Here is a 26,216-nt window from a genome sequence, read left to right as displayed (position 1 = left end):
CTGGCTCTGTGGGGTTTGGTCTACAGGTGCTAATCAGCATGTCAGTGCAACCCCATGACCAGGCACAAGTATGATCCAGCGTGCAGGCCTGTCATCCTGACTGCAGGAGACCCCATGGATCTGGAAGTCTGGTGGAAACTAACGATGGTAGCATTAACTGCCACAGCTCTGGGAGCAATTAACACGGCCACCCACCACTCCCCCACTGTCAAATTTTGGATCTGTGCCAAGCCCTCCCATCTGGATGACACAGCTCCATGGGCCAGAGATTGCACCACTGACCTAGAGCTAAGGACCACAGTGGAGGTGGGTCATTAGGTAGGCAAGAAGCTGGAGAAGGATAGGAGGCCCATAGGACCTGTGAGGAGTCAAAAGGAGGACAGGATGAAACACAAGGGAGCAAAAACAGCCTGGAGGGTGGGACTGGCAGAACACTGGGGGCGCAAGTGGGGTTCAGGGTCAGGAACAGAGACTGAGGCAAAAGGGGCTGGGCAGTCAGGGGCCACAAAATAATTAACGTAGAGGGAGGGAATTAAGTGGGAATAGAGGGAGCTGAGGGGTAGGGGAGACAGCTCAGCTAAATTTTTTATTACCAAAATACTTAGTGCATGTGTGTGTTTTTGTGGGGAGGATAGGTGTGGCTTTAAATGCAGACTGTTCTGGTCTTTCTGAGAGAGCAATGCAGTACAGTCAATATATGCCTAGGACAGGGCTTCACAGTGTAATTTAAGTTTAATGCCCATGTTGCCCACATCCTGTCCTTATTCATCATACTCCATTCCTGATCACTTGCTGCTTGTTCTTTAGCAAGGCGCTGTTCCTGCCATCGCTTGTCTCTTCAGATTTTCCTCATCACCTGAGAGAAACTCTTCTCATGAGTCCAGCTTTCCTGGATTCCTCTGCATGACATACTCTGTTTTGGGTTTTCCAAGGTTACTGTCACATTGGTACCTAACCCAACCCCTATGTTGAAGCAGAAAGCTCCCAGTTTCATCTTCTCCTCTCTCCTGCTTGCTGGACTGGCTCTCCTCTCTGTGTTTGCACTTTGCTTTGTCTGTCTCCATGTCTAGATTTACTTTACAGTTATTGGTGTATTTGATACTCCTGTATTTGATAAGAGACTTGCATATTCCATAGTATAAGGCAGTTTGTTAGGGCAGAGGGCTTGAGGGGCAGCCTGTTAGTGTGAAGTTTGGTTTAATCTTTGATGTGAAGTTTGCTAAAGGTGTGTTATGTTTCCATTTGGATTCAGGTTTTGATCTGACATTCAGCAGGGGAAGTTAGTTGGCTGCATTCGTTGAAGTTGCACCAAGTTTGTGCTGCTTTTTGACATGCTGTGTCAAAGAAGGGGATCACCCCAGTTTTGCTCTGGGATGAGTTTGGAAATACAACTGAGACCTTGGTGTGTCTGGGCTGGTGTGTGTTGAGAACTATGCTTCTAAAATGCTCCTTTCTTTCAGACCCTGTTTTAGGGAATCCAGGATTGTGGCCTTCTCTCGGCTGACCTGCTGAGATCAGATTTAGCATGTTTCTAGCGAGGGAACATTTCTTAGAAGACCACCTTGTGTGTCCTCATATGACTGGGACACCTGCATAAAGCAAGTTATGATGATATTGTTGCTGCATAAGATAGGCAGCAACATTGCTGAAGAAAAGGTGAGAACTGGAGGTGGGAGAAAAGGTCTGAAGCTGGAGGGTAAATACTAGCATGGACACAGGTGGGCATGCAAGCATGCAGCCCAGGAAAGCTAGGTGCCAATTCCTGAGTAGGGTGGGCACATATCCATGCCAACACCTGTCAGAGATGCTGCAGTACAACACAGTGCTTTTGGAGGACAAAATTCCATATCAAATGTATTCTGTACTAACGGTCCCAAGTGCCACAGGCACGTGGCTGGTGCTGTTTGACACTATGTTTTACTTTACAAATATGGTGATAAATCAGATCATGAGTCTATAAAAATGTTGTGCATAGGTCCAGAATTAACACAGTAAAAAAAAAATATAGTGATAAAGTTTATCAGTCATATCAATAGTAAAGGATGTTTAATTCTGATCGCTTCAGCCTTGTAAGCCAAAATTGCAAGAGTGGCCACAGGGAGGTTTTTTGTTTTAATGACAAGCCTCTTTTTCAGCTATCCCCTGCTAAGCAGATTACACAGGTCTCCCACCTACTTAGGTCACTGCTGATAGTGGGTAGGAGGGCAGGTTGTGCTGGGAGAAGATGGGGGTTGCCAAAGGCAGTGGAGCACCAGGGCAGCCAGTTTGCATGCCCACTTCCAGCCAAGCATGGAGCACTTGCTGCTCTTCTAGCTGCTGCAGAGTGAGGCTGGCAGGTTTGCTGCAGTGTGATGGAAGGGAGAACAGCTGAGGCAGCTTCTGCTGTCATTTTGTTAGCATATGTCTGCTCCCTCAGAATGTTTCACCGACCTCCTTGCCCTCCGCTAGGGATGCTAAGGCCTGTGGGAGGTCAGTTATTATAACTGTCAGAAGGTCTCTCTGAGCTTGCTGTTTTCCTCCCCTTTTCACCTGGAGATCCATGAATGCTGAGGAACAATAAAGGGGAAGCTGCACAAGAACACTGGGAGGAGGCTGCAGGTGTTAAAGGACTGCAGATCTTAGAGAGAGAGGAGGGAAGATTCAGCAAAGTTATGTACCATTACATTGCCTCATCACCACAAGTCCTGACTGTTTTATCATTTATCATCCCTGGGTCTGATGTTGTCTTGTCTTGCGTCCAGTATTAACATCTTCATTAATGATTTGGATGATGGAATTGATTGCTAGCTCACTTAATTTGCAGACAACACCAAGTTTGGTGATCGTTTGGTGGATACTCTGGAGGGCAGTGCTAGAATCCTGGATAAACTGGAGAAATGGCCCACAATCAATCAGATAAGATTTAGCTAGAAGTGCAAAGTCATGTACCTGGGATGGAATAACTGCATGCACAAATACAGACTGGGGAATGACTGGCTGGGGTGCAGTACTTGCAGAGAAAGATCTGGGGGTTATGGTGGACCATAAGCTAAATAAGAGCCAACAGTGTGCTCTTGTTGCAAAAAAAGACAATAGCATCCTGGGTTGTGTTAACAGGAGTATCCGTTGAAAATCAAGGAAAGTGATTTTTCTGCTCTATTCAACACTGGTGAAGCCTCACCTGAAGTACTGTGTCCAGTTTCTCCCTTGAAGAAGGATGTGGACAGTCTGGGAAGAGTCCAGCACAGAGCAACAAAAATGATCAGGGCCTGGGAGATGAGAACTGTGAGGAAAGGCTAAAAGAGCTAGGGTTATTTAGTTTGAAAAAGAGAAGACTGCAGGGGGATTTGATAACAGTCTTCAAATACCTGCAGGGTGATTATAGAAAAGATGGAGATGGGCTTTTTTCTGTGGCCCTAAGGGACAGGACTAGAAGCAATGGCCTCAAACTGCAGTAGGGGAAATTTATGTTGGAGATTAGGGGGGACTTCCTGACCATGAGGGTGATCAAGCATTGAACAGGCTACATAGAGAAGTTGTGGAATCTCCATGCTTGGAAACTTTCAAAAGCAGGTTGGATTTGGCTGGAATGGTTTAGTCAAGGAAGATCCTGCTTTGAGGTAGGTCACCTTGTGTGGTCTCTTGCAGCCCTACTTTCCTATAATCCTGTGATCCTTACAGTGGCCCAAGCTGTAAAATACACAGCGGGAGCATTATTTAAAATAGCTCAAAAAGCAAGGGGTGTTAGGAGTCCTGACCTGCACTGGAGCATGTTGCCAACAGGTATGGAACATTAGCCTCTAACGTTAGGGAAGCTTGACAGGATGATGGCAAAATCATGTTGGGATGGAACTGAAAACATAAAACAGCCTAGTAATCAGAGTGATGTGACCTTAAAATCCAGTATCTAGGAAACTGTCTGGAACAGAAAGATGTTTGTTCAATCAGTACCAACACATTCAAGTCCAGTTACCATACCAAGCTGTAGTTCTGAATTACTGGAAAAAGGAATAAGGGGAGAAATGGATTCCCACATCACATGTCAGTTCAGCCTCTGGCAGGTAGGTGTGCACATTCTAAACACCTATAAAATAGTCACCAACCAAGCCTACTGTGGGCTGCCCCAGCACAGAAACCACAGGGTCTGAACACCCATTTCCCTTCTACAGACAGAATTGTCAAGCTTAGGGTTGAGTGTCCCCAACAGAGCAGTCTGTGAGTTTTGCCTTGCTGCTGACTGTACTGTGTCTAATCTATGCAAAATCAAAGGGATTTAAACTGTGAGGATTGTCAAACCAGCCCCTTTCACCAGCAGAAAGAGCACAAGAAACCAGAACTATTCTTAGCAGTATTGGCTATCCATCCGTTTTTGATAAGCAGTTCTCCCAGCCAGTCAGTTCAGCTCACCCCAGCCTAAACAAGCAGTTCCTCCCAAGGCCAAGCTTACTCCTGGTGTACCTCCACCTACTCTAATGTACCGCAGGAAGGAATTAAGTACCACGAGCATCATTTCAGCCATTCCCTATGGGCAGGCTGTGAAATACTGGTATTTGCTTTAGTTCTGATTCTCAATCAGGCTGTGCATCCTGAGGTGCCTTGAGATTGTTTCGAGAGTGCCACAGGGTACCACACAATGTTAGCGTTGTGAGGTGTACAAACATGATTCACAAGACAAACTCCAGAGATCTCAAGCAGGAATCCATAGTGTTAAAAATGGTTTAACCTGTTAGGGGCTTTCTGAGTTCTTTGCAGCAAAAGAATTGCTCTGTTATTTTTCCAGGGTCAAAAGATTAGTGAAAGCTCAGCGTTGGCATTTTCCAAGGGGAGCCTGGGGTCTAACAAGAGTTGCCTTGAGTCTGAATAGGTTGAGAACCACTGCTTTAGCTGCTAGGGGGGAGTGAGTGATGCTAGGTGCATCTACACATTGCCCTATGGCGATGTAGCTATGAACTTCATCACTGTGTGACATGCTATGTTGATCTAGCAATTGTACGTCTGCACGATTGCCAGCTACACTGCTGTAGCAGCGCACTCCCTGGCTATAGCAAGCCACTATGGCGATATAGCCAGTAAATCTAAGCGTCCACTGCCCCCACGCCACAGTACGGGTGGTTACTGTGCCATATTTTAGTACTTCTGCATAGCAAGTACTAAAACATGGCACAGTAACAACATCACCATAAGGTGATGTGTAGACACGCCCACTGAAAAGTGAGCTCCAGCCCTCCTGTACGCCCAGCATGGAGCTTGCCCCGACAGTCATTACAGTGCCCTCACATCTCCATTTCAGCACAGAAATCAGCTTGTTTGCTTAAAACACATACCCCAATTTTGGAGGGCTAATTTTTGAGAGAAAGGTGTATGTGGTATGTAATTATGGTAAACAGCAAAACACCAAATGTGGTTAGAATTACAGCGACAACTGCCACATGCCAAGCCCTACCACCTTCACCTCTGTCAGAGATTAGGGACAGTCCTAATCTATTCTCCCTAGGTTCTTATCCTAGGACTAGCACTAGGACCACGCTGAACTGACTTTGGAAAAACAAATGCCTGTCCTCACTCCTAAATGGATGCATACCAGCTTATGCATTGTAAAACCTCTTTCCACCCCCATCACCTCTGTGTACCTTGTTTGCTTCCCAGGACTCTGCTCCTAAAGACCACTGGGACTTTGGTACAGAGAAATGACACAATTACTACAGAGTACATTTGAGTCCAAATTTTACTCCATAGTAAATTTGGAGACAGCCATGGCCCCCTTTGAGAAAGAGGGGTACAGCTTGGGGATTGCCCCAGTGCATGTGAGACAGGGGAGTGGGTAGGAATGGAAGCGCATATGGCCAGAGGGGAAATGCTTTCATGGGCTGGGCAAGGGTGGTACTCTCCTCTATCACGGGCTGAGGAAGGGAGTAGATGAGATGAGGTAGATTGCTTCTGAATGTTGGCGGGGAAGGAGGTCTTCATGGGGGCATTGGTGGCGAGTAGAGGTCTTTATGGGGGCATTGGTGATGAGTAGGGGTGCATGCGGGTGCATGTGCACCCCCTGAAAGCGCCAGCCACGAAACTGGAAGTACACTTCTGGTTTTGCCGCTGGCTTGGCAATCGGCCCCCGGGGAATCACTCCCTGTCGGCGATCTGGTGCCCCCCCAAACTCAGGAGCCACCAGTTGCCCACGTATGGGGGTGAGGGGAGTTTGTTCTTTTCTTTTATTCTGTTTCTCTAATTCTTTGTCTCTTTACTGTAGGATGCCTTGAGCCTTTTTGGGAAGGGTGGCATGTAAATCTAATAAATATGACTCAAGCGCAAGTAGCAGATGTAACCAGCTCTCATGCTAGCTACATATACTAGTCCTATTAAAAGACTTGACCTCATGTCAAGGAGGGGCTGTTTGCATACACAGTGGAAAAGCTATTCTGGGATGAAACTGCCTGAGAACAGACACAGACACACAGCTGAAACCATGGCGTAGTTACTCCAGGTGTTTTGAAGGGTAGCTTTACCTCAGGGTGGAGTGACCTAGGTAAGGTGGTGCTTCATGTCTCCACCCCACTTTTACTGTGCACTAAAGTTAATCTGTAGTAAATGTATTGTAGTAAATGTGTTGCATGTCTGCACCCTGCTGGGCTATTCAGGGAGTAATCACAAGTAGAAGCGACAGTCCCAGGAGAAGCTGTTGGGGGCACCGCTTGTCCGTGGGACATTGTGATGGGTACAGGGCAACCAGTGAGTGGAGGAGCAAATGTTTTCTTCCTCACACAGAGGGCAGGGGCTGAAACACCCTTAGAAGGATCTCATGGCACCCCAGGATGCTGCAGGACCCTGATTGAAAATCACTGTTGTGTCATGTGACCATGAGTCAGGGCACTGGAGAGCTGTAGACATAAGTCTTCATTTTATAGCCCAAATGTGGGGCCAGTGCAAGGCACCTCAGGTTATTTTAAGACACTTCATAGGTTAAATCTTTCCTGCTGGAGGACAGTGAACCACACCCTACAGTGCATGTCACCCTTCCCTCCCTGAAACAGCACTCAACACACCCCTGGGAAGAATTTCTTATTTACACATGCACACACACAAACATAATTTATAAATTAAGGGCAGTTTAATAACCAACAGCACCATTGAGAACTATAAATCTGAAGCACTAAGTACAAAAGTAGGAACTGGCAGATCCATGTTGGCTGTTGGGTTAGGAAGAGAACGGTTTGTAGGGGCTTGAGCATGTAGGTTTCTTGTTGGGATCACACTGTCCGCTGCACTTTGGCTTTGCTTTCCCTTGTCAGTGTGTGCTGTGCTAGCCTCTTCTCTCCTCTGGCTGAAGGCAGAAGACCCATTGGCTCATTCATTTCGCTTACAGGGAGGAGGTGGACATGAGCTGGTGGGGAGCCAGCTTCCAGGCTTGATATTGGGTGTTCTGTGTCCAGGTGCACCTCAACAGTCTCCAGCCTATCCAGCTGGTGGTCCCCAGAGTTGGGTAAGCTCTCTGGTGGGTCAATGAAGGACAGGACATCCCCAGCACTGATGTCTAACTGTGCGGGTGCCAATGTGTCCTGGGGAGCTGCCAGGCTGCTGGACAAGGTGCTGTTTGGGGAGGAAAGGGCAGCATTGGCCAACAGATTGTGGGCACTGGAGCTCATGGCATGTTCCTTAGGTTCCAAGGCAGCACTGACAGGAGGGCTGGACTTGCCATTCATCAGCCGACTGTTTCTTTGCACAAACTCCTTCCTCAGGGCTGCTACGTGCATCTGCAGCAGTTCCCGGTGCTGCCACTCCATCTGCTCGACCTGAAGGCAAAGCCAACCAAGAGTCAAACAGAAAGGCAGGCCTCACTGCCTTCGAGGGATGCAGCTGTTTGTTGGATCTGTCACTAGGAGCTGACAAGGGAAGATTCCATCTTGCTATCAGTCTTGCATCAATACCGTACCAGCCATAAAGGAGGAAGCCAGGGCCTTTTGCTAACCATTTAAAGCAAGGGTGTCAAAGATATGGCCTACCATCTGGATCCAGCCCACAGAGCCATCTTATCCAGCCTGCAGGGCTCATGGAAGGGCCAGGAATTCAGGGGTGAGGCAAGTGGGGTCAGGTTCTGCTCCCAAAATCTGGGTTATGGAGGCCAGTGAAGACACATTTCAGGGGTGAGTGATGGATATGTTAGTCCCTATGGTTCCCTGAGCTGACACAGTACCACTCACCCCCTGCTGCTTGCCTCACTACTGGAGGTGAATGTGGATCTGGACTGCAAGAAGCCCCAATCTGGATCCAGTCATAGGGCCCAGTGAATTTGATACCCCTGATTTAAAGGAATAAATCTGGCAAACCCAGAAATGCTTCCCTTACTGATGTGGAACACAGCAGTTGTTTAACAGCTAAAAGCAACATTGAACAAACACTGAAGACAGAGTGTGAAACTGAAATCTCTATCTAGCTGACACAACAGGGAGAAATCTTGGGCAGTGAAGTACACCATAATCACCTGAACTGGAACTGGAGCAAGGCCCTGCCTGGGTTAGCATTCTTACCACTTTGCAAACGTCAGGGAACCACAATGCTGGGGCATTGGGACTAGCAGCAGCTGAAAGGGGGGCAGGGGAGAAATGCAAACAGCTACTGAGTCAGCAATCTCTTTTTCTGCAGTAACCTAGGTCATCCTTAAGCACTTTCCTGTATTGAGTCCTCCAACTTGTGAGATCAGTCTGTAGTAGTAAAAGGAATGACTTTGCCACTGCAGAAACAGACCCTGAGACCTTTCAAAGGTCCATCACACTGAAGAAAAAATTGATGCAGAAAAACAGCATGTAGTATCTCTAAGCATGTAGTGTAGTGCTACTGTTGACCTGGAAAGGGCCCCACTGGCCTAGCAGTTCTCATGCTGCCGTCTGCTGTTGCTAACCCAGGAACAGCAAAGTGGTTACATGGTCCTGACTCCTCCTTCTGTCTTCTACACCAGTGATCTCCAAACTTTTTTGATCGCGCACCCCATCAGTAAAAAATTTTTGAGTACACACCCTAATACATATATATTTATTTATTTATAAATTATATAACGGTACAAAACACCTTTTTGCTCTCACTAAAAAAATATTATTTTCTTCCCGCACCCCAATGGATCGTCTTGCGCACCCCCCCTGGGGTGCGCATACCTCACTTTGGAGACTACTGTTCTACACAATGTCACAAGCATCCAGGGTCTCCGTGGCAGGGTAGAGCCTGGAGGGCTGCAAAAAAAGCTGATAAATAGAAGGAGGGGCTCTTCCTAGGGCTGCTGTTGTATAAAAATAAAAGAACATCTTTATACCACAGCTGCTCCAGTCCCCAAAGATTTCTGGGGACAGAAGCAGCCAAAGAGGGTGCAGGCAGGCTGGCAGCCTGTCCTGAGGAAGAAGCGGCCAGGGTCTGAGGGGAAAGGGGAGAATGAAAATAACATCACCAGCATCAGGAGCTGAGGGATCAAAATAGCCTGCAGGAGGCACCTATGAGCTAAGTTACTAACCCCATCAGTTTGGCTTGTCATCTAACTTAGGTTTTAATCATGAATGCTGCTCAGTGCATTTCCCTCAGCTGGTTGGTCAGTTTAACTTCCTTGTTTCAAGCCCTAGTGAAGTGTGATTGACTTTGGGTCACAGAACCACAGCTAATTTGTAACTCCAAAAAATATTTCTGAGCCAGATTTTCTGCTGGTGTAAGCTGACATAGCCCTACTGAAAGCAATGGTGCTGCTGGACTTCAAAGCAGGAGAAAAAAATGGTACTTATATTGTTTAGAACACAAATCATGAACACAATCATATGTGTCTCCTTTAAACCCTACCTCTACAACAGAGCTGGCCAATAAGTGGTCTGTGGGCTGCATCTGACCTACGAGAAGTTACCCACCAGCACCCCCTGATATTGTTTCTGCTGCTGTGGTGATTGGGGGTCTCTAGCCTGATGCCCATATGCGCATCCAGGGGGCAGAGGGGCTTGGACGGTGGGTCAGGGGCTCTCACTGCTTCTGCGGCAGTGGTGGCAGGGGTGCAAAAGGGGGCCTGTGTAATGTCACTGGGAGGTAAGTAAGCACGTGGCCTGTGTGATGTGTAAGTCAGGGCCTGAGACTGGTATGGCATGCAGCGGTTGGCTGCTCAGAAGTTAGACAGCCCTGGTCTAGAATGGCTGGCTCAGGAATACTTGGCATTGCACCTTTAACAATATTCCCTGAGGTTTAACCACCTTGAAAAAGTCTAATGGTAATACACCTGGGTGAGCATTCCAAGGGGAGGAAAGGAGACCTACCATTTTGCTGACTTTCTTTTCCAAGTCATCTGAGGCCTGGTACCGTTTCAGCTCCTCTGCCATACGGATATTAGCTTGGATGACGTTGGCGATCTGAAACAACAGGAATGCCCACCAAAGAGATGTCATACAAGAGGAGCCCTTGATTCTAAATCACAGTGAAGCCATGTTCAGCAGCAACCAATGCCTTCAAGATGAGCCACAGGTAAAGTGGGTCAAACACAATGCAGCAGACAGCCTGCTGGATGGAGAATGGTGTCATCCCTGTAGGTACTGGGACTGTAACAACCACTACCTCTGTTTCACTATTGCAGTGCCATACAGCTCTGCACCATGGGCTATGCAAAAGCTTCTCTTTCACACCAAGCTTCTACATTATGCAGTATAAATCTGGAGGCTTGACAGTTTACTGAATTAACAAGATCACTATTGATCTCTGGAGACCTGGGTGCAAATTTTGACTCTGGTCTCAATATAAATGTGTTTTGTGATCTTGCTTTTGTCCCTCCATCCCACAGCACCACACAGTTCTTCTTAGTGCCAGTCCTTGTTTAGGAGAAGCCCTGAACAGTAACTAGCAAGGAGGGCTGCAGGTCAGGACTGAGGTAACTTGATGGGAAGAAGCCTGAACACAGTCTACTTGAGCTGCTGCCCGTGCTACCAGCTACCTGTTATCATAAAAGCTGTATTTGCACCCAATAAAACTAGTGGATGAAAATCCTGGTACAATCCCATGTAGCTCACAAGATCACAAGTTAGCCCAATAAGTTTTCAAAGCCCTCTACACTAAAGATAGCTGAGAATGGAGACTAAAATACACTTTTTATTCCTATCTATTGCAGTGGAACAATGCTAGTTTACCTACCCCCATTCCCTGTGTGCCGTCCTGAGTTTATGTTGGCTCTCCACACTATTTATATTCTGTGGCATTTAGATCCTGCATGCTTGCACCCAAAGCTGCACTGTGGTGGAAATGGGAGTTAACAGATTACATGAATTAAGGGTGAGAAACAGGACACTTTTGTCCTTTACATGCTATGTAGCCTCTCTTCCCACATGCCTGAGAGATGCCTCTCTCTGTGCTGTCCCACTCTATCATTGGCAATAATGTGAGGGTTTAGAGCAACAGAGGCCTGGTACAAAGTCACCAAGAAAGGGTCACAAGAGAAAAAATCAAGCCATATCTGTAAAACTTCCATTTCCCATCAGCCACATCCTTTCATGTCCCGCTCAGCAATGTTATTGGGCAAGAGTGTGGTGAAATAAGTGCCATGAAAGGGAGAAAGGGAAGCCACACTCCATGTGCCTCCACCTAGAGCAGCTGCTGTGAAGCCCTGTGTAGACTGGGCTGTAACGTAAGAACAGGGGGCACCAAGGCCCACTGGAAATTACCTTAGCTAGAATTATTCCCCAGTCACCTCACCTTCCGCTCTCTTCCCCTACAGCAGTGGCCAGGAATGCTTCAGGAATGGTGGGCCAAATTACCCAGCTCAGTCTGAGCTGGATTGGCCCCTTCAACCTGGCTGTCATCATTTCTCCCCACTACCAATTCTCCCTGCCACCCAGTGGAGGTGGCTTCTCCCTGCTATCTGGGCAAAACCTTCACCACTGCCAAAGCCCCAACCACCCAAAGCCTCACAGCCTTTGTGGGTTGGATAGAGTGCCTCCACAGGTCAGATCTGGCCCAGAAGCTGTAGCTCACTGACCCCTGAACCATAGTGTTTCCAAAGCTGAGGCTTCCCCTCTGCAGTTCTAGGAGGCCTAGCCAGCCATGCTGGACAGCCAAGCTGCATGCTCCACTCTACCTACATGTTCCTTCAGCTGCAGGATTTCTGCCCGGAGCCTGCATTCCATCTCCTTCTTCTCCTCCAGCAGCTGCTGGTTCTGCTGGTGCAGCTCGATGACTTGTTTCTCTAGCAGGTTTTGATCCAGACTCTCGCCAGACTGCAGAGAGGGAGAAAGAGGCTCGTTAAGGTTAGCATGGGAAGGAAAGGGCAAGGGAATATGCACTGTAGACCATCCCAGACTTAAGAAGGTGAGGGTCTGACTCCCTGCTTCTGAAGCGGCATGGGGAACCTGCATGGACTGCTTTGCAATGTATGGAAGGTGCAAACTAGAACAGTGTTTCTCAACCTTTTTTGTACCAGGACCCATTTGTAAACATCAATGGCCAGTCTTCACCCAGTGCCCCTCATTTGCAACCCACTACTCCCAGGCCCCAGACCCCAGTCTGTAGGGCAGGAGGTGGGTGTGTGGGGCAAGGTGGGCTGTGTGTGGAATATGGGGGGCCCCAAGCAACCTCTTGCAGGCTGGAACTCCTGACAACCTGCAAGGGAAAAGCTAGTCCCATGTTTTTCTCCTTTAAAAGAGAATCCATTTTAAAGTTTGTTGGTCCTTTTATGTTTGCAACCCTTTCAAATATTGTAACATTTCAAGATTGTAAAATTTCTCCCAGGTGGAAATGGGAAAAATTTTACAATCCATGTCTGACAAAGGGCATATGCTCCCAAAAGCTTGCAAATAAAAACATTTTTTGCAAGTATCTAGTTGGACTAATAAAAGATATCACCTCCCCAAGAGTTCTGATTACTTTTGCCTACAGACCAACACAGCTACAACCTGTAACTCTGAAATCTGGCATAGAAGCATATAGCACACATAAGATCTTTCCTCAGTATTTCTGCTGGACAGGGCAAGGAGCTGACCAGTGGTCTGCAATGACTGAAGAAAAAAGCAGGGAAGGGAAAAATCATCATTAAAAGACAAAAAGAGCCTATGACTGATCAAAGGTAATACTGAAGTCCAAGGAATCGAATGATGCCCATTGCAGTTCCAAGAAGAGAGCTTAGCAGGGTGTTAACAAAGCTAACAAAAGAAAAGGTCCCCAATGCCCTTCATGCCCTGCCCTCCACACACATCACACATACGTGTGCGTGCGTGCGTGTGTCAAGAACAGGGGTGACAAATTACAACCCACGCGTTTTTTTTTCTCTGAATACCAAGCACTTCAAACCAGAAGCTTAGAAGCATAGCCTGTGACCATCCCACCTCAGGGCTCATGTGGAACAATAGTGGCTGCTTTCATTGAATTTGCCTTGGAATCACAGACTTGGAAGAGGCCTCAAGAGCCATGTGGTACAACCACTTGCAGAGCTGCAAGATTCTTGTAGTCCTTGTAGCAGGGGTAATGCAGTGCAGCAGAGATTTCTGTCCCATGTGCCATAGCTCCTGTAGCAAAGCAGCTTCAGTCATACACACATTCAGAGACTCATGTATCTCACCCCACAGCCTGTACTTTTACTCTCCCCACACGCACTGGGTGTCCACTCTTGAGTTTGACGCTATCTACTAAGCACCCTTAACCACAACTTCCCTACAGTGCCACATGGGAAATCAAGAAACAAAGAAGCATTGTGCAACTTGGCCATACAAGGAACCTGTGGCTAAACAGGGAAGTAAACACATCTCCTAGCCCTCAAATGGATACCTTAACCACTGGGCCATCTGTCCTCCAAACAGCCTCCCTAAATCCCATTCCCTTCTTACCTGCCTAGACAATGAATTGGGTCCATCTTCAAAGATAATACTGCTACCGTCTCCGTCAGGGTCCATCAACACTAGTGTCTGGTGGGCAGGTATGGATGAGGAGGATGTGCTGAGCCCCACAGTCTCCTCTGCTCCTAGTGCCATCCCACTGTTGAAACTACTGTCCTTTGAAAAGAGAAGATAAAGTGAAATGCTTCAGCATCAAGAGCAAGACCCTAGGTGTGTATTAGAAACACCTATCTGCTTTGCAGCCTGCATCCCAGGGACATGGCACACTGACCTAAAGAATGCCCCTTTCCTCTTCAGGGAAAGAGCCCAATCAGGCAAAAGTGATTATTGATTCCTTTAGGCTCTGACATAACTATCAGCACAACCCCTCCCCATGAGGAATCCACACAGGAGAGAAAGTCTGCTTCAAGAAGCTGGTTTTGTCTTTGGCTCTAAAGGCTGTGAGGTTGAGGCCCATTCATCCTGTTTACCAGTGAGTTCCAGATTCAGGCAGCACTACTCTTGTGAGTGACAGCCCCATCATGCGAGGGGAAAGGTCTGAAAACAGGTTGCCTTGGTTCTCAGAGGGACTTTGAGCTCAGCTCCCTGCAGCAGACAGGGAGGGTCTAAGCCAGGTGTCCGCAATGAGATGTAGGAGCCACCTACTGGCCAGCTGAAGAAAACATGTAAATTACATAATAAGCAGGGATCTGGGTTTTCCATCTCCTATGGGAAACAATGTGAATTTTCCCCTTTAACTGAGAAAAACATGGATTTTTCATTTTAATGGAGAAATGCAGATTTTCCATTTTTGCAAAGGACTCACTGCAGGCTAGCAGAGTTCCAGCCTGCAAGGGGCTGGGAGAAGTGGAAAGAGAGCGGTCAGGCAAGGGGCACCATGCACATGTACATACTCACATATGCACATGCCACTAGCCAGCCTGGAGAGCAGCTCCTGCAGGTAAATCTGGTGGGGGGAAGGGGTATTGAGGCCCCCATAAGGAGGGATGGAGTTGGGCAGGGCAGGGGCTGCTGCCCAGCCCAAGTGGTGTGGGGCTTGGGGTCCACGGCTGGAAGGCACAGATGCGGGGCCCTGGCTGGGAGTGGGACAGAGCCATGGGTGGCTCGCCTGGGTGGCAGGAAGGAGCTGGCTCCTCACTGCTGCGTGTACTCCCAGGGGTGTATGGGGGGCATATGCCCCCAGATCTGTAAGCGAGGTGGGGGCAGGTTGCCCTCTGTGGACTTGAGCTCTCTGCCCTGCTGCCTTTCCCCCTGGGGCCTCTGCAGCTCAGTGGGAGGGACTCAGTGCGGCAGGGCAGAGTGGGGCTGGGCAGGGAAGCTCCTTAATGCTGCAAGCCCTGTGCCACGCTGGTGAAACACCCCCTGCCCACCTGGCAGCAGTGGGGGTGGTGGCATGGCGTGTATCTTGCCAGGGACCTCCCAGTGGCAGCAACATGTTCCCTGCCCAGGCTCACTCTGACCTGCCAGGCTGGGTCCTGCCTGCTGGGCTGGCAGGAAGGTTGCAGGTAGGGAGTGAGGGGCACCAGCAGGACTTGTGATTTTTAGACAGAAAAAAAACAGGATCCTTGATAATAAGCATGCTCCCCAAGGAGCTTCTGTACCAGTTTCAGGTACTGACCATCATCTACAAAGCCCCTGACAGGCTGTAACCCTGTTATGTGAGGGACTCCCTTGCACTGCCTGAATGATGCTGTGACCAGAAGGGACAAGGCAGTGGATGGTACACAGGACAGTGCTCGCTGGAACCAGAGGTACTGTGAGCTCTGTGAAGAGGAATTCCCTGCCCCAGGGAACCAGGCTGAGGTTGTATCTCTCCTATGTGGGGGCAGAATGCCGGATGCACCTGTGTACATTGATTTTATTCTGACACGGGCAGCCCTGAGTGCCCTGGTCCCTTAAAAAGTGCTTGCCACCGGGATATAATTATATCAAGAGTGGAGCAGAGAATGCCACCAGGACAGCAATAAAATTACTGTTGTATTTACTGTGTAGATATTACAGGCACCTAATGCCACAGAATGAGATTAAAGACACAGACTGATGGGCCCAGCCTTAGTCTTCTTGCATGTTTAAGGAAGAACCTGTTTAAATTGGAATGGGCCCCTCTGCTCTCAGGAAGGATGCTCTTTCCTGTTCTAACCAGCTGGAACAGGGTGGAAGGGGGCAATAATTCTTTAATCAACGGCAGATGCTGAATTAGATATTTTACATAATCAAATAGCAGCTACATATCTATTAGCTGGTTGGGTATAGAGCAGTGATTCTCAACCAGAGTGTCATGGCACCCTGGGGTGCCTTGAGATCCTTTCAAGGGTGCCATGGGTGCATGCAAACATGATTCACAAGATAAACCCAGAGATTTCAAATAAGAATCCTTAGTGTTAAAAACATTCTGACCTCCTATGGACTTTCTAAGTTCCTGGCAACAGGAAAATTGCTCTATTATTTTTCCATAGTCAAAAAATGAGGGAAAATTAAGAGCTGGAATTTTCTGAAGGGTACCTTCTGTCTAACGATGGGTGCCTTGAGTCTAAAAAGGTTGAGAAGGTATAGAGGAAGGGAATTAAATCAAGTTCTTGGAGAAGACCAGCTATACAAAAGAAGGAAAAAACATCCCAAGCAAAAAGAGGACAATGCCCCATTGGACTTCTGAGTGAAGGCTTGATAGTGTAAGGCGTCGTATGGATGCTGCTGTCCATACAGGATCCTAGTATGGCTCGATTCAGTAGGTTTTGACAAACAAAATCTTAGTTTCAGAGTGTATACATGCCCTTTGTTCTTCACTCCCTCCTGTATACCTCTCCTTGTGGAGAGACAAGGTGGAGTAGCTGCTTGCCTCTGCACCTGGATAGGAAGATGTTCAGTGTACAGCAAGGTGACTGGGGGAAGGGCAGGAGAAATGGCATGAGACACATCGCATAAGAAAATTAACTCAAGAGCCACCTGCAGCCCTTCCTATCATGAGAAGAAACTGCAGGAGCAGCCCCCTCCCAGATGACCAGCTCAGACCCTGCTCATGCAGATCTAAGCACCCTGTACATGCTCTAGCACTGCACCATCCCTGGCCTGTGCCCTTTGGTTTGAACAAGCCCTGTGCATAATCAAGCGTACCTTGGCAGGGCTGCCCAGCAGGCTCCCTGTCCCCTTATCAGAGGTGGCAGCGGGCGATCTTGATGCAAGGACATTTTGGGCCAGCAATGCGCCTATAGACATCACATCAACATTGGCTCCGGTGGAGACATTGTGGCCACCATAGGCCTTAGGATTGGCTTCGGCGCTGCGCTCATAATACTGGCGGCTGTTGATATCCTACATAGAGACAGAGGCTGTGAGAAACAGTTGTGGAGTGAAAGCTGCTTCCACTTTGTGCTGCTAGACAAGGGTCAGCAACGTTTTTGGCCAGGGTGCCAAAAACACCCCAAACCTGACCCACACTTTGACTTGGCATGCCAAGGGCAGACTGCAGGGGAGCTGTGAGGGGCCTGTTCCTTGCTGCTGGTCGGGGCTGCATGTGCACCTTTGGGTGGATGGTTGGGAGAGGGCTGGGGTAGTGCTGCCTCAGCCCCTTCTCTGCCCTGCACCCCAAGGTAAGCATGCAATCGTTGCTGGCACAGAGCTGGTGCCAGGGCTCTGGAGCCTGGTGCAGCTGTGCAGGCTACCCACCCCCTGCTGCAGCTGCTGAGAGCCCGGGCCAGCCGTGGAAGGCAAGCCAGGAGGCTGCAAACAGCTGTACCAGGCTCTGGAGCCCTGGCCGAGCTCTGTGGTGGTGGTGGTAGCTGCACAAGTGCCTTGGGGCACATGGCAGAGAAGGGGCTGTGGCAGCACAACCCCAGCCCCTCCCCCACCATCTGCCCAGAAGCGTGCATGCAGCTGCTGCCACAAGCCTGCCTAAGGCTCCAAAGCCCAGGGCAGCTGTTTGCAATCTCCCAGCTACAGCAGGGTTTGCAGCCTCCTGGCCAATTGCTGTGAGCAGCCTGGGCTCCGTGGTCAGTGGCAGCTGCCCAGAGCCCGGGTCAACTGTGGTTTGCCAAGCAAAACAGCTTTGTGTGCCAAGCTCTGGCATGTGTGCCATGAGTTGCTGACCATGTGTCTGGTTGATATAAAACAAGCCAGGGCCGCTGTCACAGGGCGGAAGACAGGGTTAAAATCACATCTGACCCCTGGCTCTTAGGCTTCTCTCTTCAACCATCCTAGTGGTTATGAAGGTGGAATGACAACCCATGGGTCTGCAATGGGGCTTGAACTCTGGGCATGCATCTGATCTGTGCTCAGCAGCTAACAGCTGCCTTCAACAGCAGACACCACAGAGGTGTTTGCAGGCTCCTCTGCACCTGGGGCACACAGAGCATTTGCCCTCCTGTTCATCTCCTGACATGCACAGTCTTGTACATGACTCTCTACATTTTACCCATAGATCCCTATAAAATGTAGTCTTTCTGTAGGGATTTCCATGAACTCAGCTCAAGGGGCTTTATGACGGTGAGCAAGTAGCATCAGCTCCATTTTATAGAGGCAGAAAGAGAGATGCAGACAGGGGATATGAATTCCCAAAGCCACCCAGCAAGTCAGTGGCAGAGGCAGAAACAGAGTCCTTGTCTCCCTGAACAGTACCCACTGAACTCCCAGTCTAGGGCCCTATCTACTTCTGTACCCTTTGGGAGCAGGGCCAAGATGTAGAACCAAGAGACAAGCCAAAGGCCAGGGCTGACTGGATGGACTGGGATGTGGGGGGCCCAAAGGTTGAGGCCAGGAGATGAGCCAAGGGCTGGGTCTGGCAGAACAATAGTTAGAAGCCCGAAGAAGGGACCAGTGAAGCGGCCAAGTGTCAGGAGCAACAGGAAGACCATGTGAGCACCAGGAGCAAGGAAGAATGTGTGTTGACCATTGTCCTACCCCAAGTACCTGGGAGCAGCTTCCAGCAGCTATCCCCACCAAGGCATCCAATTCAGGCACAGCCAAGAAGGCCAGCCCGTCCTACCGTTTGCCTCACTGGCCCCAAGTGTGATAGACCCTGGTCCAAATCAGCTGTAAGCCAGCCCTGAGTCTCCATCAGAGCATCCATGAGATCCCAGATCACACCCTCCCACGGGGAGATCTTCTAGGGTCCCTCCTGCTGCCCCAGGCACCTGTGCAATCTGGATCTGGAAGGTGGTGTGGGGGTTCCGGAAGTGGGTCTTGTAGTGCTTCACCGCCTCATCTCGCCGATTGAAGCCATTGCGACAACGGTAGCAGTGCCAGTGTGCCCCTTTGAACTTCTTCTCCCCTTTGATCGTGCCTACGATCTCGCAATGGTTGCAGCAGCGCAGGATCTTCAGCCCTGACAAAGGCAAAGCCCTGGTGAGGATCAAAGCGACCTTGTGTGGTTCTGCTGCAAATGCTAGCTTGGGTGTCAGAAGCATGGCATTGGCAGGCAGAGTCCCACTGACTTCACTGAGAATGGGATCAGGCCTTCCACAAAGGTTAACACCCTGCAGCTGACTAAGCAGGGCAGAAAATGCCCCTTCTTAGAGAACGGAGGCTTAAGAACATATCTGGCTCAGCAACATTTTGCTGCAGCTAGTCAGCTCGGGGGAAACTGTCTAACAGTTCCTGCTGGAGCTAACAGCACTGTGAGCCCCGATGCACATGGACAGCCAACAGCCACCACTGGTTCCAATGCTATGCCACATAACCCTTCTGCAGCACGGTTAATCAATGTGAGGTTTTATGCCCTGTCTCCACTAAGGCTCCCAATGGAGTTTACACTGACATGCCCAATTCTGGGCTTAGCAAAAAGAAAAAAAGGCTGCAGGAAAAAAGTGAGATTCTTTGCTAATATTTGCCAAGTGTGTCCTCTCTTACAGTAAAACACCCCAAGCACTTCCCACGCCCTGTTAGTCTTAACTATACATTGGGATGAAGCCATGAAAATGAACACTGACATGGGAATACACACAGGACTGTGATGAGCCCCCTGGGCCATCAAGTCCAGTCCCCTTCATTCACAGGCTATTGTTAAATGAAGGAATCCCCCAAATCACTATTTCAAACCATCCATCACCCATAACTACAAGGAACCATATCTGAAACACAAGCACAAAACTCAGCGTGCCACAGGCAAAAAGCCAGAGAAAGGAGGGCACTGCCAATGCCCTGCCACTGCAATGACTAATCCATAGCCTCATGGTAGCAAACATCTAAACTTGATTACCCTCACTGTCTGTTCTGCAGAGAATGTAGCATTCTAGCTGCTGTCAGTTATATTTCCTCTGTGCCCTGCCTCTGATGAGTTTTTTTTCTGTGATCTGTGTGTAATCTACAATTATGCAATGGTGTGCGTTCTTTTTCATCACTGGTCACTTAAATGGGGGGCAAAAGCCCTGTTTAGCCTGCTGGAGCCAGAAATCAGAATACTTCTGGATGAGGGAGAAGCAGAGCAGAGTGAGAAATGAAGATTAGACATGAATGTACCCCATCTTGAGCCCTGAGGCTCTGATCTGTGAATAGGTATCTTTCAGGTCTGTAAAACTACCTGAAACCAAAGCTTACATGTAAAGAATAAAAAAAAAGGTCTTGACAGGAGAATGGGGAGAGAGCACAGGCTACATGTGAGATCTCAAACGGGAATCCAAGCGAACACAAGCCAAACATGTAGAAGAAGACACCCAGGAGAAGAAGCTCTAGATACAGAGCAGGAACCATGTGAGAAGTCCCAAAGGCCCAGTCCTTCTGGGATCTCTGGCAGATTGCCAAGAGCCCCAACATGAATCCTCACAGAAGCAAGTGCGGTGAAGAGCAGCAGCCTGAGCCTGCTGAAAGCTCAGAGAGAAGCGGCTGAAAGGAACTTTTTGACGGTGGACCTTCCGCTCCTGTTGGCAGTTGGGGTGAAGGAGATCTGTGTGAGGCCCTGACTGCTGGGGCAGGATGCTGTGCACGTGAAATCTGATTCCAGCATCCTCTGCGTGGGGAATTTAAACACCACAGACATCCTAGCGACATTAAAATAAAGCCAGCAGTTTCTATTAATAGCTCCACACCAGTCTACCCTCCTACCACAATACATCCTTGAGCTGCCGGTCACTGGCTTCCTCAAGTGCAAGGTGGGCTAAATAACTGGCATATTGATCTGAACTAATTTGCCTGACAACCCGGATGGAAAGCTGCTGACAACTGCTGGCAGAGCCACCAGCACTGCAGAGCTTTTGGGACTGCAGCAGGCCCCTGGCTACCTCTAGTGAGACCTGGTTTCTTTGAAGAAGGACAGGGAAGGGGCAAGGCACCTTGGGACTTCAGATCCCTGGACAAGAACCGGGATGCTCAAAGGGGGGCAGACAATGCAGAGGACGACAGACGGGGTCATTACAGAACTATGAGGTAGAGCTAAACCAGGCCAGCAGCCAATAAGAATCCTGGGAACCTGAAGCACCGCCCCTCGTACGAGGAGCTCTGCAGAGGCTGTTTTACAGGGCCATAAAAGCCAGCCAAGCTGCTAGATTTATGGCTTGAATTTTGCTTTAGGAGAAGCAGTACACTCCCAATGCAACACCAGTTCCAAGCCAATGCCAAGCATCTCTGCAGAAGGAAAAAAAGCTGCCTCCCAACATCAAGGGCTTGTTTCATAGCTTGGTCCATCATCTGCCCCGTTTTCATCACCTTCCTTTCTTTCTCTCATCTAGGAGCTCTGCTCCTGCACCAAGATAAGCCTCCAGCTAGATTTCCATGTGCTTTCACTGCAATGGGGGGTGGCATTCTCTACTGTCCTCAGACCCTTCACTTAGCTGCTTAAGTGGAAACATTGCTTTTTGGAAAATCAGCCCCTTAGTAATGGTCTCAACAGTGCTCCTACCTCCTGCGAGAATGGGAGTGGGGCTTGATTCGTCATTTCCTCCAGTACCATGGCCTGGAGAAGGTGAGGGGGTGACCAGGGCAGAAACTCCAGGCACTGCCTATGCTGTGGGATGTAGTGATCATGCTGTTGTGATTGGTACAGTGGAAACCCATGCTTCCCCAGGCATCAGTGGCTGGCCTGGGCACGGACCTGCCGAGCTATACCTCCAACTCCCTCATGCTGATTTCATACTGGTGTATGTATTTTAGGATTGGTGGAGTTACCGGTGATTCACATTCATGTGAGCAAGTGAGGGTTCAGATCCTGGAACTCTGTGCACGAAGCACTGGCACAAGAACATAGGTGCTGTTGTCCCAGATCACAGCCCTGTCAGGCAGCCTGCCTCCAGCAAGAGCCAGAACCAGGAAGGAAGTAGAAACATAAAGCAGTAAGTTAGCAGGTCAGTGCTGTGCCTTAGAAGCAGGAAGGTAGGAGGACCTCTCCCTGCCCTTTGCAGGCCATCAGCTTGTGCCCTGAAGCAAAAATAAACTTAGCATCTAGCCTGGGCCAGAACTAAGAGACCAGTTTATGGGAAATGAAGGGGCACGGGAAAGAAGGGACCTCCCACAGATGTACAGAACTGTACTGCCCAGTGCCCTACAGCAGATGGGGCAAGCTTCTACTGTGGCAGTTCTCAGGCAGCAAATGGGAATCATGTCATTTAAAAGCAGCTCTACTACAGATGGGGACAGACTGGGGAGAAAGCTCTTTTTACACATCTACCATGCTTTTACAGATCCTAGTCAGAGTTCACTTAGGTCAGGGATGGCCAACCTGAAGCACGTGCCACAGGTGCTATGGAAAGCTTTTGTGTGTGGCACGTGGCAGATAGGTAAGGGATCAGAAAGTTGGCTGGATGACATGGAGGGAGGATGCAGGCTTAATTTTTAGTGCAGCTCCCAGAAAGGTTGGCCGCCATTGATCTAAGTGATCTGGATGAACTGGAGAGTGCGGTCCAGCGGTTAGGGTTGGAAACTGGGATCCAGGATTCCTTGCTCTGCCACTGACTGGCTGCATGACCTTGATCAGGTCAGTTCATCTCCTGGGTTCTGTTTCCCTTTGAGTAAAATGGCAGCTGTAACATTTACAGCTCGCTTCTGCCTAAATCTCTGCTGTACCCTCATGCATCCCATTTGGTTCCATGCAAGACTCCCCCCAATCCCTCCCTTTGAAACCTCCTCCCATTGTCATCTTTGTACCTTCTTCTGCGCTGCCCTATACATTTCCATGCCTTCCTTCTACACAACTGTGCTGTGTTACACACCTACCTCATACTATTTGGAGCAATTTAGCTCTCCAAGGCATGCCTCAGGCATGTCTTCCTCTGCCTGCTATAATAACAGTTTGAATAGTACTGTAGAAAAAATAATCAATGGGATGTTAGGAGCAGTTAATTGTATTCACAAAGTACTTTGAGGCTCTTGGACAGAAGATGGTGTCACAGGCTGACAAGGTTTGTCTGAAGTTCACCCCTGGAAGTGTTTAAGGGGGATCTGCTGACTCATAGGAGCAGGTAAATCTTGAATCCCCCATCTTGGGTACAAGACAGGTATGTGGCAAGCACACACCTATGGTGTAAGCTGAGAAACCTTGGAAAAGGGACTCCAGGAACTGTCTAGCATAGGCAGTTTGAGCTTCTCTTTATGATATTACACTAGTGATGTCTTTGTTCCTAGAGCCAAAGCACAGGGAGGGAGGAAGAGAACCAGGTCTTCACTTTGAGCATGACCTTCGCACAAAATACAGAGAGGTTTTGCCTCCTCCTCAGGATTCTCTTCAATCTGTGATTCCTCTGGATCAGATGTGTGCACATTTATGTAGGACAATGAAGCTGTCACCAAGAGACCCATTTATCTAGTATTCCTTCTGTCATACTCACTCCAATAAAGATGAAATAATCCTTTCCCCCCTTTCTTTCTCTTGTGTGTATGTGGAGACAGAAGGACAAATATACTAAAAATAACCAGTGATCTGCTTTCCCAAAGATCCCTAATCAGCAGCTAATAAATTACAAGTGCATCACTTCCGAAGGACACTTTCCAAGGGGTTGCTTTCAGTGTAACAGATGCTTGTTAAGCTATGCCAGTCCCACTGCATTTTATCCCATTAGCAGCCCAGGCTCCCTACCCTGGTTACACAGCAAAATACAAACTGCAATAACCAGCGTGCTTCCCTTAGAAAGAAATCAATGCACGCACTAGCTCACACTGATGAGAAACAGACCCTTTCCGAGGACTCAAATGCTGCACCCCAGCTACTCCCATCTACTGCAGAAGCACCTTGATTCAAGTCCCTGCAGCTGGACACAGACAGCCCTCAAGCTATTCTAACTTGTGCTGGGGGCCAGCTAAAGATAAAGAAAAACAAAGGTAACAAGGCCATCAGCTCAGTTCTCCTGAAGGGGTAAACTGGCTGATGGTAACTAAGGCTCCATGGGGGAGCCTAGCTTTATCTGCCCTAGCTTTCCAGGGGAGAATGACACAGTCTCCATGAAATCAAAAAGTACATAATATGTAAACTACCACTAAAACCTCTACTGGGGAACATGAGCAATACCTGGACACATGAGAGTGGGGGATCAGTATGAAGACTGGGGAGGTATAAAGTTATACTGGTACTGGCTCATGATGGGCCAAGTAACTTATTCAGTCACCACCTCGTGAATGGAACAGTCACCCCAATACCATGTTCATGAGACTCTCCTCCTCTCCTAAACCAGTGGCAACCTTTTTGGCAGGTGTGCCACAAATTGACCCTGAACCCTCCCCAAATGCCACTCTGATCCCTTCCCCCTACCTGCTCTGCTGCTCTGCTTTATGCTTCATGCCCTATGCATCCTGCCCAATCTGCTGCTCTGCTTTCTGCTCCACACCGTCTACCACTGTGCTACCTGCCTCCTCCCCAATCTGAACCAGCACTGGGTGCAATAAAAATGACAGGAATGTAAGAATTGCTTGACTAGATCAGACCTCAGTTCTGCCAGCATCCGATCTATGACTGGCCAGCACTAGCTGCTTCAAATCACCTTTGATGAAGATATGTTCTGTGGATACCTTCTGCTGATGCAGCCAAGGGGATTCTGGCTAGGTAGAATTTAATGACCCACACTGGAATTGTGCCAAACACAGGACAACATATTAGGTGTCCTAACCCTATAGCTTTCTGCTCTGCCATGTCCTTCTTGAGATTTGGAGCATACATAGCTGGGCTTTTGGAGGCTGGTTTATCTGCCCTCACCTGATTAAATCTGTTGTTCTTTAAACACAAAATCTATTTCTAAAACATAACAGAAAGGGGCACATGACTGACTCAAGACTGCATTGTTGAAGCATCTTAAACAGGTTTATATTAATGCTATATAGCAGCATCAGTAAAATCTTCTCTCTTTACAAAATAGCAGGCCACTTGCCTGCTATTGTATCTGCAAACTCCTAGTCAAATATAGTATTTCTGAAAACTGAATTACGATCCACTGGAAGCAAGCAGGAACCAAGGCCCAATTCTATCTCTTGCATAAATATAGGAGTAACTCAGTCAAAGGCAATGGGCTAGATTCTGGCCCCTAGCACCGCCAGCACCAAGCAGCTAGAAATCCAGCTTTGCTTGTCTTTACTGAGGTGAATCTCTGGCTGGAGCAGAGCCAGTGCAATGATACTGCATGCCCTCTCCAGTGCAGGGTGGGAACAGCCTGATAAAACAGGCCATAGCTTGAGTGCCTCTGTGCTCCAAGCTATGTTTGGCTGCCTTGGGGCCATGGGTAGCCAGCCATTGGGCTGCTTTAGAGCAGGCAGGGAAGCAGTCTTCAGCCATCTGCAGAATCAGGGAGGGGTGCTGAGTGCTATTGTCCCTCCCCTTTGCACAACTCTGAAACTGAAATCAAACCTGCAATAAAGCACCTGCCTGTCTTGCAGCTTCCTCCACATTAATAGCAGTATATCAGGAACTAGGATAACACCCTGCCTGACCAAGGCTGAGATACTGCCCATATATTTCTATTTAGTTTTTAATTCTCTCTCCCACTGCAGGCACACTTATGTGTGTACACACACTATCTAGTGCCCATAGAGCCCTGCCCAGATGCTGTAAAAGCAAAAGTTCCCTCTGTCCTTTTCCAATTTAGCAAACATCATCTCCTTATTTCTGTTTCAAAGCAGAGACCTGAGTCTGAAGAATGATCCCCACTGCGGCACAGCAAATGTAAAGTGATTCAAATGTTAAGCCTACTGTAAGACTAACTCCTGCTGAGCTCTAATAGGTAAGCAGGCTCAGTCCAGGCCAGTAATGTCTGGGAGCACTTAGGGATGTACACAGTGGTGCACGAAATGCTGTTGCTGAGACAGCAGGTGGTGCTCTTCCCTCTGAACAAGCACTGACCCAGTGTTTGACCAGGACTGGATGGGCAATTATTTCAGGCGGAGGGCAGCTTACTGAGTTTTGGCAAGCCATCAAGGGCCACATGACAGGCAGCCAGGGGCATATAAATATTCATTTTCTAAATTTTTAAGAGCCCCACAAGTCAGATAGAATGGCCTGGCGGGCCGCAT

General features: G+C 48.6%; 1 protein-coding gene across 1 annotated transcript in view; it reads right to left on the bottom strand.

Moving 5' to 3' along the window:
• Window positions 1-7,062: 7,062 nt before the first annotated feature.
• The window catches only part of LOC109312936, a 34,143-nt gene continuing 14,989 nt past the window's right edge, over window positions 7,063-26,216 (bottom strand). Inside the window, exons 3-8 of the mRNA XM_019539311.1 lie at window positions 18,932-19,122; window positions 16,917-17,114; window positions 13,797-13,961; window positions 12,060-12,194; window positions 10,251-10,343; window positions 7,063-7,766 (exon numbers count right to left, since the gene is read on the bottom strand). Of these exons, the coding sequence (XP_019394856.1) occupies window positions 7,224-7,766; window positions 10,251-10,343; window positions 12,060-12,194; window positions 13,797-13,961; window positions 16,917-17,114; window positions 18,932-19,122 (1,325 nt within the window). The 3' untranslated portion in view covers window positions 7,063-7,223. The remainder of the gene's footprint in view (window positions 7,767-10,250; window positions 10,344-12,059; window positions 12,195-13,796; window positions 13,962-16,916; window positions 17,115-18,931; window positions 19,123-26,216) is intronic.

The sequence above is a fragment of the Crocodylus porosus genome, unplaced genomic scaffold (assembly GCF_001723895.1).
Source record: "Crocodylus porosus isolate Cpor-Errol unplaced genomic scaffold, CroPor_comp1, whole genome shotgun sequence".
Lineage (NCBI taxonomy): Eukaryota > Metazoa > Chordata > Crocodylia > Crocodylidae > Crocodylus > Crocodylus porosus.
The sequence above is the reverse complement of the archived record's forward strand: the minus strand, read 5'-3'. Positions and strand labels throughout refer to the sequence as shown.